Source organism: Heptranchias perlo, chromosome 12 (assembly GCF_035084215.1).
Source record: "Heptranchias perlo isolate sHepPer1 chromosome 12, sHepPer1.hap1, whole genome shotgun sequence".
Classification (NCBI taxonomy): Eukaryota; Metazoa; Chordata; class Chondrichthyes; order Hexanchiformes; family Hexanchidae; genus Heptranchias; species Heptranchias perlo.
This window is the reverse complement of record NC_090336.1, coordinates 33,814,198-33,833,255: the sequence shown is the minus strand read 5'-3', so window position 1 is coordinate 33,833,255 and position 19,058 is coordinate 33,814,198. Positions and strand designations below refer to the sequence as shown.

Below are 19,058 nucleotides of genomic sequence, written 5' to 3'. Positions count from 1 at the left end.
GCTGCCTGATTTAAAGACCCTGTCGCCTGGTGCCAGCAGAGGCAAGACACCATCATTAACTGAAATTAGAGCCCTCAGCACCAATTATTTTCAACTCTGCCAAGCTGGCCATTGCTGGGAGCTGTTAAGCTTAATATACTTTTTAATCTTCTATACAAGATGAGAAATAAAGTAATTAACCAAGCAAAATCAGTTACCAAACTTAGTAGTCAATAGTCAAATAAATTGTGGATTAGTAATCATGAATGGACTATTGCTTCTTGTACAGTATTTATTTAAAGCCTTTGATAGTATTATTCTAACCAACAATGAACAGTATTTGATGCAGGCAAATTATTCCCAGTGATGAAGAATGTATTATACAACCACAGGCCAGCTATCAGGCTGTAGTGTAAAATTCTAACATGTGCCTTAAAAGAGGCAAAAAGGTAGATTATCCACTTGCAGATGGACAGTGCTTCAACAAGGCATTGTGTACCCTGACCACATGACATGACCCCATTATGCTGGCTAGCACAACCAGCTGTGAAACAGGCTGAACATATTGTTGTCCTACAGCAGAATCCCATTGTACACAGTAATGCTATTCCATTTAGCACAAGGTTTCACTCCATAGTAATAGGCATCTTTATAGATTAGACTTTTAAAAAAAAACAGCAGTTGGGAACTTCTGCCTTATAGATGAGGTGAGAGTGACTGCCCTTGACATCAAGGCAGCATTTGATAGAGTGCGGCACCAAGGAGCCCCAGTAAAATTGAAGTCAATAGGAATCAGGGGGAAAGCTCTCCAGTGGCTGGAGTCGTACCGAGCATAAAGGATGATAGGGGTTTTTGGAGGCCAATCATCTCAGCCCCAGGACATTGCTGCAGGAGTTCCTCGGGGCAGTGTCCCAGGCCCAACCATCTTCAGTTGCTTCATCAATGACCTTCCCGCCATCATAAAAGGTCAGAAATGGGGATGTTTGCAGTGATCAGTTCCATTTGCAACCCCTCAAATAATGAAACAATCCATGCCCACATGCAGCAAGACCTGGGCAACATCCAGGCCTTGGGCTCATAAGTGGCAAGTAATATTCACACCAGACAAGTGACAGGCAAAGACCATCTCCAACAAGAGAGTCTAACCACCTCTCCTTGACATTCAACGGCATTACCACACAGACTGCAGCGGTTCAAGAAGGTGGCTCATCACCACCTTCTCAAGGGGAATTAAGGATGGGCATTAAATGCTGGCCTCACCAGAGACACCCACATCGCATGAACAAATAAAAAGAAAATTGTGCATTCTGCACCTCAGTTGAGAACGTCCCACTGATTTATTGACTAACTTTGGGTTAGACCCCCTTATTATCCACTCCACTTGACTTGTTTTCTTGTGTTAAGCCTCAATTGTTCTACTCAACTTTCTAGAACAAAATCAAATAAGTGATACTTCTTTCCTTGTTGGCACTAGATACATACTGTCTAGGAAGCAATCCTGGCTGCACTATCTTTCTCTTTCATTTTCAAAAATTATAGGCCTCTAGCTGCCACTTGTCGTTCATTAAAGCAAATCAAAAATATATGTACACTTAAAGAAAACACTGGCAACTCATTACAAACTATGAATTACTTTATTTGAATGAACTGCACATTACTTACACCCGGAATTTAGCAAAGGCATGCAAAGTAAGTGCTTGTAGGGTACACACAAGCCATAAATGACACTCTAGCCTTTGAAAGGCTTCTGCTGGGAATGAATGTGACCAAGTTTGTAGTGTGTTGGACATTAATTCTGGCCCTTTTATTTTGAGGGTTCCTTTGTCAATATTAAAACATCTCTTCAAAGCTTGATGCACTCATGACCAATACAGATGTCCCTGGAACAGAAAAAAAGTGCAGAAAGTGAATGTCACTTAAATTAACACATCCATTCAACTTCGGAAGTGCAACACTGGCCCAAATTAAGAAGTTTGCCACACCATACATGAACAATCAATTTTTAGGACCCACACAAAAAGCATATTGCATGAGTGCTTTATGTTTTCAATAGTAAGCAACAATGCAGTCTGTTGCAAGAAGCATCCTATTATAATTGGCCCCAAGGAGCCAAACTTTGGCAAATAACATTTTCACTCTTTACTGTAGTGTCCAGACACCTCCACACCTTTCTGCAGCCTAACAAGGTGGTTCATTTAAGCAGATATTGCTGCATGACTGTTCAGAGATAAGGGACGTGCAAGAGTGCTTTGGGCATAGCTTTGTTTCCACACATGAAGTTAATCTCACATATTGACTACTCTGGCAGATAACACTAGACTGTTCTCGGTTCCTCAAGTTTAAGTCATCTACTTAGTCCAATATCTTACATAATTACTTCAGCAATTTATTTGAATCTGAGCTATTACAGCATTACTATGAAGACCATTGTGACTAAATACAAGGTTAAAAATGTGCTACGGGCAGAATACAGGCACATTTTTCATCTTACATAATGCTTCAAATGAACTGTAACCAGTCACTTGCTTCATCCCTATCCCAGAGTAATCAGTCATTGCTATAAAGCAGTTTCATCACTGTTGTTATGAAGACCATCGTGAGTATAAACATCATTTTAACTCTGGACAGGCAAGAGCTCAGAGTTGAGCATATGGTTATGTCCACTTAGTCACAGACAACTTTACATAAAGGCAACTGCACCAGTAGACAAGCTCTCTTTACATGTACCTGAGAAGCAGATTCCTTAGTCTTCCTGATGGAGGGAATACAACTCTTGCATAGCAGAACACTTCATCTGGCTAAAACAAAAACAATTTTAGTGGTCACCACAGCAAAATTTCAGAAAACCCCTTTCCTTAAATAATTAACTTGTATTACTCTACAAAGAGCAGAATTGGAGCCCTCAATGTTTCATTGTTCAGTTTCAATTTTTCTATTTGTGCTTGCCGCCACCCCCTCCCTCCCCCTAGGACAAACTCAAAAGACCAAGAGTCCCACAGATGAAGCAGCACTAAATGGCCAGTCAGGAGGTGCAAGCCTAGACAAGTGCCAGCAAGCTATCACATCTGATTAGGGTTCTTTTCTGGACTGGATGTAGAGGAGGCAAATAGCAGATGCATTTAAGAAAATCTAGATAAGCACATGAAGGAGAAAAGGGTATACTGATAGGGAGATGAAGAGGGGAGATGAAGTAGGGAGGGAGGAGGTTCATACAGAGCATGAAGGCCAGCATAGACCAGTTGGGCTGAATGAATCTACAACACAGAAACAGTCCAATGTAACACTTATGTTCAAGCCCTTTCCTGGTCACAGGATCCCAAACAGTGACACCTACCATTCCAAACCTTCCAATTTCTTTATTGCACTTTTAGAACTAACTGGCATTGATCACCTTTCTCAAAAGGAATTCATCCAGTCCTTTTTGGACTGTAGGAGAGCTGCCATCCCTGATAATTGACTACAGGGGTGACAATTGTGGAACAGACCAAGACCCTTAGCTCTAAATTGTACCTTTAGAGCCTAGTTCTTGATTTGTGCACCTGACAGAAGCAGATCTAAATTACCCACACATGCCAACATTTATTTTTTCCACTGATCCCTTTCCTCAAAACATTGTTGAATAGGGGAAGAGCAGTGGCAATGAAGTTTCAGCTTAAGAGATTAAGATGCTTACTTCCACCTTGTGGTTTTTTTTTAAAGTTTAACTCAATTGCTACCATTTCCATTCTAAATATCAATTATACTTCCACTGAAAGTCATATGTTTCTTCAAGCCAACAAAACCATCCAAGAGTTGAAGTCATTGCTTTAAAGCAGTTTTACCATTATGAAGACCATGGTGAATATAAACATTAACTCTAGATACAAATCTCATTTTGGATATCAAAAAAAGTGTCACTTGCAAGAGAAAAGTCAGCACTATGCCACCTTAACACATCAGTGCAACTACAGAATATGGACAGATGCAATCATGCCTACCTGGTGGACAGACAGCATAGCCTATCTGAAGATTCAAGGGTAGAAAAGGACATACTTGCAGACTACTGAAGCGGTCTAACCAAAATGAGGACACATATACCTAAATTTAAAAACCCTTTTCAGTAAATCACAGCTTAGCACAATTTAAATTGCAAGATAAATACATGAAGATGGCCATTTAACCCATTTGAGCTCCAAATAGGCCCTACAATTTTCCTCACCCCAAATCACAGCATCCAAATGTTGTGATTATAGTTTCGACCTGTACAAGGCCCACCAGAAGTAGATTCACTGCCTGATCACTTGTTGCTTTTTAAAAAATGCCTCCTCTCCATTTCTACAAAACAGAAACCAATTACCATGTGGCAGCTTCCATCAATGGTTATGAGTACCATTGTGAGTATAATCTAATTCTGCAGAAACACAGCCTACACTATCATAGATGCTATTACATTAAATGAACCATCACTGCAAATTGAATGCTGGCAAGCACCCACATGCTTGCCTACTGTACAGTCCATCATGACAAGTTCTTTCAGCTATGGAGCACCAGCCTAATATAAATGCAGGATAAAAACAGAGAAACCAAATAAATTATGAGTCATGATTTCAGTTCAGCTTATTGTTCACCTCCACTGTTACTTGGATTTAAAATTTCAGGAGGACTTACCTATACAAGTTTCAATTACTTCAGTGCCAATGTGGATCGATCATATGGTGGTATCATACCTATGTGACAACCACAAGACAAGTATCATGAAAGCACCTGAAACTTTAACTTTCTTTCTCTACAGATGCTGCCTGACGTTGAGTTTCTCCAGCATTTTCTCTTTTTATTTCAGATTTCCAACATCTGCAGTATTTTGCTTTTGATACTTAACTGCCAGGTTGTTTTGGTGATTGAACAAGAGCACAGCCAATATTGGTCAGTAAATCCAATGGGAAATGTCTACAGAATGTAACCTGAACATCCAAATTGAGTGTTTCTATAGAGCCATACCAATACTCAAATCAAGATTACTTAATTCTATTGATTAAATTATAAGCAGCTAAAACTTTTCTAATGCACTGATTAAAAGTATAATAGGATCTTTGGCAGAACAGCAGAACTTCTTATTCCCACCACAATAACTATTCAGAGCATTTCAATCAAACAGAACAGCACCTCAGTATCAGAAAAGGGACAAGTCCATAACTTGGTTACAACCGACCAACTACAAATGCTATTTTTAACCCATTAGAAATAGTACAAATTCCAGCCAAGAGAACTTTTGCTATTCATTAAGGGAGTCACTTTTCCACAAAGGATTTGGAAAAGGTTTTGACAGTTTAAAGCAACATCAATGTACAATGTTCTGGACTAGTAATCCAGAGGCCTGGACTAATAATCCAGAGTCATGAGTTCAAATCCTGCCACGGCAGCTGGGGAATTTAAATTCAGTTAATTAAATAAAATCTGGAATTTAAAAAAAACTAGTATCAGTAACTGTGGCCATGAAACTACCGGACTGTCGTAAAACCCAACTGGTTCACTAGTATCCTTTAGGGAAGGAAACTTGCCGTCCTTACCCGGTCTGGCCTATGTGACTCCAGACACACAGCAATGTGGTTGATTCTTAATTGCCCTAGCAAGCCACTCAGTTGTACAATCTCGCTAAAAAGTCACAAGAATAAAACCGGACGGACGACCCAGCAGCGGACCACTAGGCACCGGACACGACAAAGGCCAAGCCCAGTCAACCCTGCAAAGTCCTCAATAACATCTGGGGACTTGTGCCAAAATTGGGAGAGCTCTCCCATAGACTAGTCAAGCAACAGCCTGACAGCCACACTCACAGAATCATACCTTTCAGCCAACATCCCAGACTCTTCCATCACTATCCCTGGGTATGTCTTGACCCACTGGCAGGACAGACCGACCAGTGGTGGCAGACATTGATTATACAGTCAGGAGGGAGTGGCCCTGGGAGTCCTCAACATTGACTCCAGACCCCATGAAATCTCATGGCATGTCAAACATGGGCAAGGAAACCTCCTGCTGATTACCACCTACCATCCTACCATCCTCCTCAGCTGATGAATCAGTCCTCCTCCATGTTGAGCAGCACTGAGGGTAGCAAGGGCACAGAATGTACTCTGGGTGGGGGACTTCAATGTCAATCACCAAGAGTGGCTTGGTAGCACCACTACTGACAGAGTCCTGAAGGACATAGCTGCCAGACTGGGTCTGCGACAGGTGGTGAGCAAACCAACATGAGGGGAAAACCTATTTCACCTCGTCCTCACCAATCTACCTGCGCAGGCGCATCTATCCATGACAGTATTGGTAGGAGTGACCACCGCACAGTCCTCGTGGAGACGAAGTCCCGTCTTCGCACTGAGGACACCATCCAACGTGTTGTGTGGCACTATCACCATGATAAATGGGATAGATTCAGAACAGATCTAGCAGCTCAAAACTGGGCATCCATGAGGCACTGTGGGCCATCAGCAGCAGAACTGTATTCCAGCACAATCTGTAACCTCATGGCCTGGCATACTCCTCACTCTACCATTACCAAGCCAGGGGATCAATGAGGAGTGTAGAAGAGCATGCCAGGAGCAGCACCAGGCATACCTAAATGAGGTGCCAAACTGGTGAAGCTACAACTCAGGACTACATGCATGCTAAACAGCAGAAGCAACATGTTACAGACAGAGCTAAGTGATTCCTACAACCAACGGATTAGATCAAAGCTCTGCAGTCCTGCCACATCCGGTCGTGAATGGTGGTGGACAATTAAACAACTAACGGGAAGAGGAGGCTCTGCAAACATCCCCATTCTCAACAATGGCAGAGTCCAGCATGTGAGTGCAAAAGACAAGTCTGAAGCGTTTGCAACCATCTTAAACCAGAAGTGCCGAGTGGATGATCCATCTTGGCCTCCTCCCAATATCCCCATCACAGAAGCCAGACTTCAACCAATTCGATTCACTCCATGTGATATCAAGAAACGGCTGAGTGCAGTGGATACAGCAAAGGCTATGGACCCTGACCACATCCCGGCGGTAGTGCTGAAGTCTTGTGCGCCAGAACTAGCCGTGCCTCTAGCCAAACTGTTCCAGTATAGCTACAACACTGGCATCAACCAGACAATGTTGAAAATTACCCAGGTACGCCTTGTCCACACAAAGCAGGACAAATCCAATCCGGCCAATTACTGCCCCATCAGTCTGCTCTCAATCAGCAAAGCGATGGAAGGTGTTGTCGACAGTGCTATCAAGCAGCACTTACTCACCGATGCTAAGTTTGGGTTCTGCCAGGACCATCCAACTCCAGACCTCATTACAGCCTTAGTCCAAACAAGGACACAAAGAGCCGAATTCCAGAGGGCGAGAGTGACTACCCTTGACATCAAGGCAGCATTTGACCGTGTGGGGTACCAAGGAGCCCTAGTAAAATTGAAGTCAATGGGAATCAGGGGGAAAAACACTCCAGTGGCTGGAGTCATACCTAGCACAAAAAGGATGATGATAGTGGTTGTTGGAGGCCAATCATCTCAGCCCCAGGACATTGCTGCAGGGGTTCCTCAGGGCAGCGTCCTAGGCCCAACCATCTTCAGCTGCTTCATCAATGACCTTCCTCCATGATAAGGTCAGGAGTGGGGATGGTCGCTGATGATTGCAGTGTTCAGTGCCGTTCGCAACACGTCAGATAATGAAGCAGTCCGTGCCTGCATGCAGCAAGACCTGGACAACATCCAGGTCTGGGCTCATAAGTGACATGTAACATTCACACCAGACAATGACCATCTCCAACGAGAGAGAGAGTGTCTAGCCACCTCCCCTTGACATTCAACGGCATTACCATCGCCAAATTCCCCCACCAACATCATCCTGGGGGTCACCATTGACCAGAAACTTAACTGGACCAGCCATATAAATACCGTGGCTACAAGAGCAGGTCAGAGGCTGGGTATTCTGCGGCGAGTGACTCACCTCCTGACTCCCCAAAGCAGTTCCACCATCTACAAGGCACAAGTCAGGAGTGCGATGGAATACTCTCCACTTGCTTGGACGAGTGCAGCGCCAACAACACTCAAGAAGCTCGACACCATCCAGGACAAAGCAGCCCGCTTGATTGGCACCCCATCAACCACCCTAAACATTTACTCCCTTCACCACCGGCATGCCGTGGCTTCAGTGTACACCATCCACAGGATGCACTGCAGCAACTCGCCAAGGCTTCTTCAACAGCACCTGTTGCCACCTAGAAGGACAAGGCACCAGGCACATGGGAACACCACCACCTGCACCCTCCCCTCCAAGTCACACACCATCCTGACTTGGAAATATATCACTGTCCCTTCATCGTCGCTGGGTCAAAGTCCTGGAACTCCCTACCTAACAGCACTGTGGGTGAACCTTCACCACAAGAACTGCAGCGGTTCAAGGCAGCAGCTCACCACCACCTTCTCAAGGGCAATAAATGCTGGCCTCGCCAGCGACGCCCACATCCCATGAACGAATATAAAAAAATTACAAAAGAGTGATGAACGGTAGCTAAAATGCTACTGAGCTAGGCACTGAAGTTGTTTCCCTAAAGACAAAATTTGTTAGCTGGTCTCGATAAACTCGTTCCGAGTACTCTGCAAGGACTGTCTCCAAATTTTTAGATCACCCTTTAGTGGGAGGAATGAGAAAAAAAAAAAATTGATGGGTGCTGTCCAAACATCAAGCTGAACTTACCACATATATGTAGCCCTTCTGGGCATGATTAATATCTGTGGCTTTCAGATGCATCGGAGGCTAACTAAGAATGCAGAGAATGGATGCTGACCAGCAAAGCAGCATTTATTTGATAACCAATCCAAGGTGAGCATGCTTCTGTTATGAGCAAAATGCACTGCTAGTCAGAAAGACTACCACAATACTGCTTTAAAGCAGAGCATGCATCCATGAAATGTCACATAAAAGTCAAGAGCTACAATACACAAGTAATTGCCAATCTGACTAATATTCTTCTCAGACATAAAATGGACAATGACGCAATCTGCCATTCTAAGGAGGCCTGTTCAATTGTAACTGGCACTAGTCTTGAGACAATTTTGCCAGACTATATTTGCTTTAATGAGTAACACACGATGTGACAATTGGTTCGTTGATCACATTTTCCCAGATTTACAGGTTTCTTTGTAGTTTAACACTCACCATCACCCTGCAACAGCTTGAACAAAGGGAGATTGATGAGCAAATTTGGACACCAAGTTAAAAAGCCATAAATCCATTCTTTGATTCACAGAACTTATTCTCTGACTTCCTCCAGATGACTTATGAAACTAACAAAGTTAAACAGACTTCACTAGTACAAGTCTCCTGCAATGTTCCTTTGGCACAAAAACAAAGACCACCATGTCAAATCGCTAGCAACCTATTGGTGTCATGTCAATTAACATGAGAATTCTAGTAGCTGACTCAAGTAAATTCTTATGCACAAATCACAAGCGTTCCATATTGTGAAACATCTGAATCCACACCTAATCATTACCACAAAGAACACAAGCAGGCAGCGGATAGTCAAACCTGGGGCAGCTCAATCAGAAGCTATCAAATAGTCTAGAATAATAAATTTTAGGACAGCTGTAATGTTCAAAGCCATTTAACCTCAAGCCCAAAAATGACAAACTTAAATTCCCTCAAATGGCAATAATCCAGAAATAAGCATCGCTGATTTAACTGTACTAAAAAAGAGAAACAGAAGTGCCAAGAACTGTGCAAGAGCTCATTTCTGCCCTGCTGCATCACCAACTACCCATGCAGTCCAAAGTTTAAGCATGACTGGATGGTTTCAGAATACAAATTAGAAATGGCTGAAGAACTTATTCTGTAGCCTGAGGCCAGTCTCCCATCTGCTAACATTCCAGCATTTACTGGCTTAGAAGAAAAAAGTTTGATCCAATACAAACTGCTAGTTTTCACCTGTACAACACCTAAACAATTTTCTTGTTTCTGTAATTAGGAATGTGCCAGGGACTTCCAACTTTTCACATCTTTGAATCAGCAGAGCTATATGCCTAAATGTCTACAAATCTTATAGAAGACTGCAGGACATTTACAGATAATTTTATTTTCAGCAGCCAGCCTAAGGGATGATTTTCCATCAACAAATTGGGGCAGCTAACTACCCACAAAAATTCACCAATTGTGTATAAAACTAGTGACAAGCTTATGGGTATGTTTGTAATTAACAGTCCAGAATAAGGCCATTGCATACAATACAAGGTTGGACCTTACAATGAGAGCAATAGTGATAAGGGATTCAACAGTTAGGGGAACAGACAGGTGTTTCTGTGGCCGCAGACATGAGTCCAGGATGGTATATTGCCTCCCTGGTACCAGGGTCAAGGATGTCACTGAGCGGCTGCAGAACATTCTGAAGGGGGGGGGGGTGAACAGCCAGATGTAGCGGTCAAGATCGGTACCAACGACATAGGTAGAAAGGGGGATGAGGTCCTGCAGGCAGATTTTAGGAAGTTAGGGGAGATTAATAAGCAGGACCTCAAAAAGGTAGTAATCTCCAGATTACTCCCGGTGCCACACGCTGCCGAGTATAGGAATCGGCAGATAGAGCAGATGAATGCATGGCTGGAGAGATGGTGCAAGAGGGAGGGCTTTAGATTCCTGGGGCATTAGGACCTGTACAGGCCAGACAGGTTACACCTCAGAGCTGGGACCAATGTCCTTGCAGGGAGGTTTGCTAGTGCTGTGGGAGAGAGTTTAAACTAACTTGGCAGGGGGATGGGCACCAGGAATGTAGCACTGGAAAGGAGAAACGAAGTGCACAAAGGATTGGGAGAGACAGATAGCACTAGAGTAAGAACTAGTACAGTATTAGTACTGTAAGCCTGGAGAATACAAGGAGGTCTAAGATAGGTTTACAGTGCATGTATGTAAACAAGGTTGGTGAGCTGCAGGCACAATCAGCCACATGGGAATATGATATTGTGGCAATAACAGAGACCTGGCTCAAAAAAGGGCAGGATTGGGAACTAAATATCCCTGGATACAAGGTGTTCAGGAAAGTTAGGAAAGGGGGTGGCAGTATTGATTAATGAGAATACTGTAGTGCTGGAGAGAGGGGATGTCCTGGAGGGGTCAAGGACAGAATCTATTTGGTCAGAGTTAAGAAACAATAGAGGTGCCATTACACTACTGGGGGTATTCTATAGGCCACTGACTAGTGGGAAGGATATAGAGGAGCAAATTTGCAGGGAAATTACAGAGATGTGCAAGAGCCATTGAGTAGTAATAATGGAGGACTTCAACTATTCTAATACAGACTGGGATAGTAATAGTGTAAGGAGCAAAAAGGGGAGAAATTTTTGAGGTATGTTCAGGAGGATTTTTGACCAGAACGTTTCTGGCCCAATGAGGAAGGAAACATTGCTGGATCTGGTTCTGGGGAATGAGGTGGGTCAAGTGGAGCAAGTGTCAGTTGGGGGAACATCTAGGGAACAGTGATCATAGTATCATAAGGTTTAGATTAGCTATGGAAAAGGACAAGGACCATGCTAAAGTAAAAATACTCAATTGGAGGAAGGCAAATTTCAGTGGGATGAGAACGGATCTGGCCCAGGTAAATGCGAATCAAAGATTGGTGGCAAAACTGTAATTGAACAATGGGTGGCCTTTAAAGAGGAGATGGTTCGGGTATAGTCTAGATACATTCTCACGAGGGAGAAAGGTAAGGCAACTAAAGCCAGAGCTCCCTGGATGACACAAGAGGTGTATGACAGATGTCAGGTTGATAATACAAGTGAGAACCAGGTAGAATATAGAAAGTTCAGAGGGGAAGCAAAAAACAAAATAAGAGGGGCAAAGAGAGTGTATGGGAATAGAATGGCAGCTAACCCAAAAGTCTTCTATAGGCATGTAAACAGTAAACGAGTAGTGAGGAGTGGTGGGACCGATTAATGACCAAAAAGGAGATCTATGCTTGGAGGCAGAGGGCATGGCTGAGGCACTAAATGAATACTTTGCATCTGTCTTTAACAAGGAAGATGCTGCCAAAGTCACAGTAAAAGGGCAGGTAATTGAGATACTGGATGGGCTAAAAATTGATAAAGGGGGTACTAGAAAGGCTAGCTGTACTTAAAGTAGATAAGTCACCTAGTCCAGATGGGATGCACCCTAGGTTACTGAGGGAAGTATGGGTGGAAATTGCAGAGGCACTGGCCATAATCTTCCAATCATCCTTAGATATGGGGGTGGTGCCAGAAGACTGGAGAATTGCAAATGTCACACCCTTGTTCAAAAAAGGGTGTAAGGATAAAACCAGCAACAGGCCAGTCAGTTTAACCTCAGTGGTCAGGAAACTTTTAGAAATGATAATCCGGAACAAAGTTAATAGTCACTTGGACAAGTGTGGATTAATTAAAGAAAGCCAGCACAGATTTGTTAAAGACAAATCGTGTTTAACCAACATGATTGAGTTTTTTTGATGAAGTAAGAGGGGCAATGAGGGCAAAGCAGTTGATGTGGTGTATATGGACTTCCAAAAGGCATTTGATAAAGTGCCACATAACAGACTTATCATCAAAGTTGAAGCCCGTGAAATAAGAGGGACAGCGGCAACATGGATACGAAACTGGTTAACAGTAGTGGTGAACAGTTGTTTTTCAGACTGGAGGGAGGTGTACAGTGGCGTTCCCCAGGGGTCAGTGCTAGGACCACTGCTTTTCTTGATAGATATTAATGACTTGGATGTACAGGGCACATCATCAAAATTTACAGATGACAAAACTTGGAAGGGTAGTGAACAGCAAAGAGGATATCGACAAGCTGGTGCAATGGGCGGACACGTGGCAGATGAAATTTAACGCAGAAAAGGGTGAAGTGATACATTTGGTAGGAAGAACGATAGGCAATATAAACTAAAGGATGCAGGAACAGAAAGATCTGGGGGTATATGCACAAATCGTTAGTGGCAGGGCAGGTTGAGAAAGCAGTTTAAAAAAAACCACACAGGATCCTGGGCTTTATAGAGCCAGAGTACAAAAGCAAGGAGGTTGTGATGAACCTTTATAAAACACTGGTTCGGCCACAACTGTAAGTGTGTCCAGTTCTGGGCATGGCACTTTAGGAAGGACGTGAAGGGCATAGATAGGGTGCAGAAGAGATTTACTAGAATGATTCCAGGGATGAGAGACTTCAGTTATGCAGATAGCCTGGAGAAACTGGGCTTGTTCTCCTTAAAGAGAAGGTTGAGAGGAGATTTGATAGAGGTATTCAAAATCACAAAGGGTCGAGAGAGAGAAACTGCTCCCATTGGCAGAAGGGGCAAGAACCAGAGGACACAGATTTAAAGTGATTGGCAAAAGAACCAAAGGTGACATGAGGTAAAACTTTAAACACACAGCAAATGGTTATGATCTGGAATGCACTGCCAGAGGGTGGTGGAGGCAGATTCAATCGTTGCTTTCAAAAGGGAACCGGATAAGTACTTGAAGGGCTATGCGGGGAGTGGGACTAGCTAGATTGGTCTTGCAGATAGCCAGCATGGACTTGATGGGCCGAATGGCCTCCCTCCACGATGTAACCATTCTATGATTCTAGGTGCAGAAGTGCATATACTTTACACTGTTTGCAACGATACCTGGCTCATTTCCATGATTTTGCCAGGATTGCAGATAATCAGATGAAAATATTCTTGAAGTTGCAATCTGTTGGGAGTGAATAGAAATGTTCAGGTTAAGCCATATGCTGAATTATTTTTGTATCAGTAATATTACAGCTTTCAAAACTTTACAAAAAGGCACTTGCCAAGTCAGTCAGCTTTAATAGCAGGATTAATGCAGCTGGGACATGACCATAGTTTATTACTTTTAAACTACCATTCTTAAAAAGGTTGCATGAACTCAGAAGATTTTTAATTAAGAGTAAGAGGACCAGTTAGCCTAACATCTGTTGTCAGGAAATTACTAGAGTCTATAATTAAGGAGAGAGTGACTGAACATCTTGAAAATTTTCAGCTGATCAGAGAGCCAGCATGGATTTGTAAAGGGTGTGGTATGGCTGAGGAACCTGATTGAAGCTTTTGAAGAGGTGACTAAAGTAGTGGGCAGGGGAATGTCAATGATGTTGTTTATATGTACTTCCAGAAGGTAATTAATAAAGTCCCTCACAAGAGACTGTTAGCTAAAGTTGAAGCTCATGGAATTGAAGGCAAATTATTGACCTGGTTAGGAAACTGGCTCAGTGGCAGGAAACAGAGTAGGGATAATGGGCAGGTACTCAAATTGGCAGCATGTGACTAGTGGTGTCTCAGAGATCTGTGTTGGGGCCTCAACTATTCACTGTATTTATTAACGACTTAGATGATGGGATAGAGAGCCACATATCCAAGTTTGCCGATGACACGAAGATAGGCAGCATTGTAAGCAGTGTAGATGGAAGCATAAAATTAGAGCAAATTAATAGATTAAATGAATGAAATCCATTTGCCACAGTTTTGCCCAATATAGGCAAGTGTAAGGTCATCCACGTTAGACCTAAAAAGGATCGATCAGAGTACTTTCTAAATGGTGAAAAGCTTGAAACAGTGGAGGTCCAAAGAGACTATGGGGTCCATTCACAGATATTTAAAATGTCACGGACAGGTACAGAAAATAAGCTAAAAGGCTAATCAAATGTTGGCCTTTATATCTAGAGGAAGAGAATACAAGGGGGTAGAAGTTATGCTGCAGCTATGCAAAGCCCTGGTTAGACCACACCTGAAGTACTGCATTCAGTTCTGGGCACCGCACCTTAGGAAGGATATATTGGCCGTGGAGGGAATGCAGTGTAGATTTACTAGAATGATACCTGGACTCCAAGGATTAAATTTCAGGGAGAGATTACACAAACTAGGGTTGTATTCCTTGGAATTGAGGATTAAGGGGTGATTCGATTGAAGTTTTCAAGAATTTAAGGGGAACTGAGGGTAGATAAACTATTTCTGCTGGGTGGGAAGTCTAGGACTGGGGACATAGCCTAACAATTAGAGCCAGGACTTTCAGGAGTGAAGTTAGGAAACACTTCTACACACAAAGGGTGGTAGAAGTTTGGAACTCTTCTGCAAACAGCAACGGATGCTAGCTCAATTGTTAACTTTAAATCTGAGATTGTTAGATGTCTATTAACTAGAGGTATTAAGGGATATGGGGCTACAGCAGGTACATGGAGTTAAGTCACAGATCAGCCATGATCTCATTGAATGACAGAACAGGCTCGAGGGGCTAAATGGCCTACTCATGTTCCTATCAGTGGAGGCAATAAAAAGACTAAAGACGATTGTGGCGTGTAATGAACCAAATTGCAGTTCAAATACCCCAAAACTTCCAACTGCTAATAAATAACCATTAACTTTGTAAAACAGATTAGTAGCTAGCTCAAATATAAAAGCACCCAACTAAATCCTGAGCAGCAATCAGCAATGCCTTGAGGCAGTCTCATCACAAAAGTTATGAAGACCATCGTGAGATAGAACATCATTTTCTGCTCCGTGATCATTAATTTCACCAGTTCCTTTTAGTATAATTACTATACAGAGATGGTTAGTACATTCCCTGCCTTCAAAATGCCTGACTATAAAAGTGTAAAAATAAGAATCAGGAAAAGAATTTGCATAAGGTTTAGGAAACACTACATGTTTTGAATTTACACATGATTCCTAATTACCCTTCATGTGTGAAAATGGAACATTCAAGTATTTTCAGACCATCACTCACACACAACTACTCATCAGCTGTCTTCACAAGTAGAGATGTAGTATAGAAAAATTAGGAAACACTAGAGTAAGGATTTGGAAACCCACTGAAATGTGAAGTTGAAAATAAACCACATCATAAAATCCAAATGAGTGATCATCACTTAGAAAGTCTTACTTTCATTTAAGTTACTCGCTTAACCACGTGGTGAAGACTCACTCTGGTCCCTTCCCATCACAGCAGCGCCATCACCCGAAACTCCACCAAGAATCTGCAAATTTTAAAAAAGGGAAAATTTAAATTGAAAGCACCGACTCAAGCCACCGAAATCACTAAATATGAACAAGGTGGGGGAACTAATTCCTGAGCAGCAAATCAGCAATGCCTTAAGGCAGTCTCATCACAAAAGTTATGAAGACCATCGTGAGATAGAACATCATTTTCTGCTCAGCGATTATTAATTCCACCAGCTCCTTTTGGTACAATTACTATAATAGAGATTGTTGGTACTTTTCCCTTCCCTGCCTTTAATATAAATCACTATAAAAAGTTTTTAAAAAAAATACAACTCGGGAATATAATTTGCATAAGATTCAGAAAACACCACTGCATGATATGAATTTGCACATGATTTCTAATTACCTTTCATGTGAGAAAGTGAAACATTCAAGTGGTTTGAGACCATCACACACAACGGCAGAGACCTCATCGGCTGTCTTCACAAGTAGAGATAGAAAAATAGGAGCAGGAGGCGGCCATTCGGCCCTGCGCCGCCATTCTAAATGATCGCGGCTGATCGTCTAACCCTGTTCCCGCTTCCCCCCCCCCCCCCCCCCTTATCCCTTTAGCATTGAGATGTAGGATAGAAAAAAATTAGGAAACATTTAAGAGGAAGAATAAAATAAACAACATCATGAAATCCAAGTGAGTGACCATGAATTAGGAAGTCTTACCTTTCATTCGAGTCACTCGCTCAGCCACGTGGTGAAGACTCCCTCGGGTCTCTTCCCATCTCCACCCCCCGAAACCCCATCTCCACCCCCCGAAACCCCATCTCCACCCCCCGAAACCCCATCTCCACCCCCCGAGAACCTGAAAACATTGGATTAGAAAAGGTGAAATGTGAAGTTTAAAGCGCCTGCCCGAGATACTGAGATCACTCAATGTGATCAAAGCGGGGGAAGGGATGAAGGAGGAGGGGGGGGGGGGGAAAGAGACACGGCGCGGTCCGGGCCCCGGGGATGGGGATGAGGATGAGGACGGGCCCGGAGGGCCTTTACAACGGAGGCCGCTTCACAGCCGCCCCGCGGGGTCGATTAACAGTAACACTGGTGGTGGGGGGGTGCAGGAAACCGCTCTGACGGACTATAAACGCGGCCGTTACCGTCTTGTCCCGAGTCGAGGCCGCTGCTCTGCCCCGGGCCCGGGCCCGCACTCGGCGCCGCCGCCTCGTCCCGACAGAGGCCGGCTTCTCCTTCCGGGTCACTATTTATTACCGGGCCCACCGGAAACTGGCGTCGCGTCACGTCGCGTCACACTCCCTCCCTCCGTTGCCAATGGCATCGAGCCCCGGGCCTGAATTCACTCCCTGTCACCGACCCCCGGGTGAATCCTCCAGCCGACGCTTCGACCCGGCTCTCCAGCGCCGGCTAACTCGCAGCCATGAGTGCCTCCGCCTTCCAGAAGGTGGCCCTGATTTCCTGCATCGTGCTCTGCTGCTCCGTCGTCTTTCCCAAAGTGTTTGTTTTCCGAGCGACGAAGGAAGAGCCTCAGCCGCAGGAGGGTAAGGACGGGCGGGCGGGCGGGGAGCGGAGCGACCCCCTCACCCCAATAGGAGCCGCGGGGCCTGGGTCCTGGTCGTCCAACCCACCTTTATTTCCCTTTTCCACTCCTTTCCCCCCCCCCCATCATCATCCTCACTCCCCCCCCCCCCCCCATCATCATCCTCACCCCCCCCCCCCATCATCATCCTCACTCCCCCCCCCATCATCATCCTCACTCCCCCCCCCCATCATCATCCTCACTCCCCCCCCCCCCATCATCATCCTTACTCCCCCCCCCCCCATCATCATCCTTACTCCCCCCCCCCCATCATCATCCTCACTCCCCCCCCCCCCCATCATCATCCTTACTCCCCCCCCCCCATCATCATCCTTACTCCCCCCCCCCATCATCATCCTTACTCCCCCCCCCCCATCATCATCATCATCCTTACTCCCCCCCCCCCATCATCATCCTTACTCCCCCCCCCCCCATCATCATCCTTACTCCCCCCCCCCATCATCATCATCATCCTTACTCCCCCCCCCCCCATCATCATCCTTACTCCCCCCCCCCATCATCATCCTCACTCCCCCCCCCCCCCCATCATCATCCTTACTCCCCCCCCCCATCATCATCCTTACTCCCCCCCCCCCATCATCATCCTTACTCCCCCCCCCCATCATCATCCTCACTCCCCCCCCCCCCCCCCATCATCATCCTTACTCCCCCCCCCCCATCATCATCCTTACTCCCCCCCCCCATCATCATCCTTACTCCCCCCCCCCCATCATCATCATCCTTACTCCCCCCCCCCCATCATCATCCTTACTCCCCCCCCCCATCATCATCCTTACTCCCCCCCCCCCATCATCATCCTTACTCCCCCCCCCCCATCATCATCCTTACTCCCCCCCCCCCCCATCATCATCCTTACTCCCCCCCCCCCCATCATCATCCTTACTCCCCCCCCCCCCCATCATCATCCTTACTCCCCCCCCCCCCATCATCATCCTTACTCCCCCCCCCCCCAATCGTCATCCTTACTCCCCCCCCCCCGTCGTCATCCTCACTCCCCCCCCCCCGTCGTCATCCTTACTCCCCCCCATCGTCATCCTTACTCCCCCCCCCCCCCATCGTCATCCTTACTCCCCCCCCCATCGTCATCCTTACTCCCCCCCCCATCGTCATCCTTACTCCCCCCCCCATCGTCATCCTTACTCCCCCCCCAATCATCATCCTTACTCCCCCCCCCCCATCATCATCCTTACTCCCCCCCCCCATCATCATCCTTACTCCCCCCCCATCATCATCCTTACTCCCCTCCCCCCCATCATCATCCTTACTCCCCCCCCCCCCCCCATCATCATCCTTACTCCCCCCCCCCCATCATCATCCTTACTCCCCCCCCCCCCCCCCATCATCATCCTTACTCCCCCCCCCCCATCATCATCCTTACTCCCCCCCCATCATCATCCTTACTCCCCTCCCCCCCATCATCATCCTTACTCCCCCCCCCCATCATCATCCTTACTCCCCCACCCCCCCCATCATCATCCTTACTCCCCCCCCCCGTCGTCATCCTCACTCCCCCCCCCCGTCGTCATCCTTACTC

At 45.2% G+C, this 19,058-nt stretch overlaps 1 protein-coding gene, 1 long non-coding RNA gene and 3 other non-coding genes across 7 annotated transcripts in view; 1 reads left to right on the top strand and 4 right to left on the bottom strand.

Annotated features, from left to right (window-relative positions):
* Nucleotides 1–1,594: 1,594 nt before the first annotated feature.
* Nucleotides 1,595–17,176, bottom strand: LOC137327944 (uncharacterized). 3 transcript variants are annotated; one of them, XR_010964572.1, is made up of 6 exons: nucleotides 17,067–17,176; nucleotides 15,860–15,953; nucleotides 13,591–13,657; nucleotides 4,627–4,685; nucleotides 2,707–2,777; nucleotides 1,595–1,859 (listed from the first exon to the last, which is right to left on the bottom strand). It is a non-coding gene; the product is annotated as an uncharacterized lncRNA (long non-coding RNA). The 3 variants fall into 3 exon arrangements; XR_010964573.1 differs by lacking the exon at nucleotides 17,067–17,176 and adding an exon at nucleotides 16,636–16,733; XR_010964574.1 differs by lacking the exon at nucleotides 4,627–4,685.
* LOC137330637 (small nucleolar RNA SNORD35) lies at nucleotides 2,518–2,597 on the bottom strand. The gene has a single exon (XR_010965069.1). It is a non-coding gene; the product is annotated as a small nucleolar RNA SNORD35 (small nucleolar RNA).
* LOC137330636 (small nucleolar RNA SNORD35) lies at nucleotides 15,393–15,472 on the bottom strand. Its single transcript, XR_010965068.1, has one exon. It is a non-coding gene; the product is annotated as a small nucleolar RNA SNORD35 (small nucleolar RNA).
* Nucleotides 16,049–16,127, bottom strand: LOC137330635 (small nucleolar RNA SNORD35). Its single transcript, XR_010965067.1, has one exon. It is a non-coding gene; the product is annotated as a small nucleolar RNA SNORD35 (small nucleolar RNA).
* Nucleotides 17,177–17,245: 69 nt separating the features above from the next.
* ric3a (RIC3 acetylcholine receptor chaperone a) overlaps nucleotides 17,246–19,058 on the top strand; it is a 68,732-nt gene continuing 66,919 nt past the window's right edge. Inside the window, exon 1 of the mRNA XM_067993917.1 lies at nucleotides 17,246–17,465. Coding sequence (XP_067850018.1) covers nucleotides 17,345–17,465 — 121 coding nt within the window. The 5' untranslated portion in view covers nucleotides 17,246–17,344. The remainder of the gene's footprint in view (nucleotides 17,466–19,058) is intronic.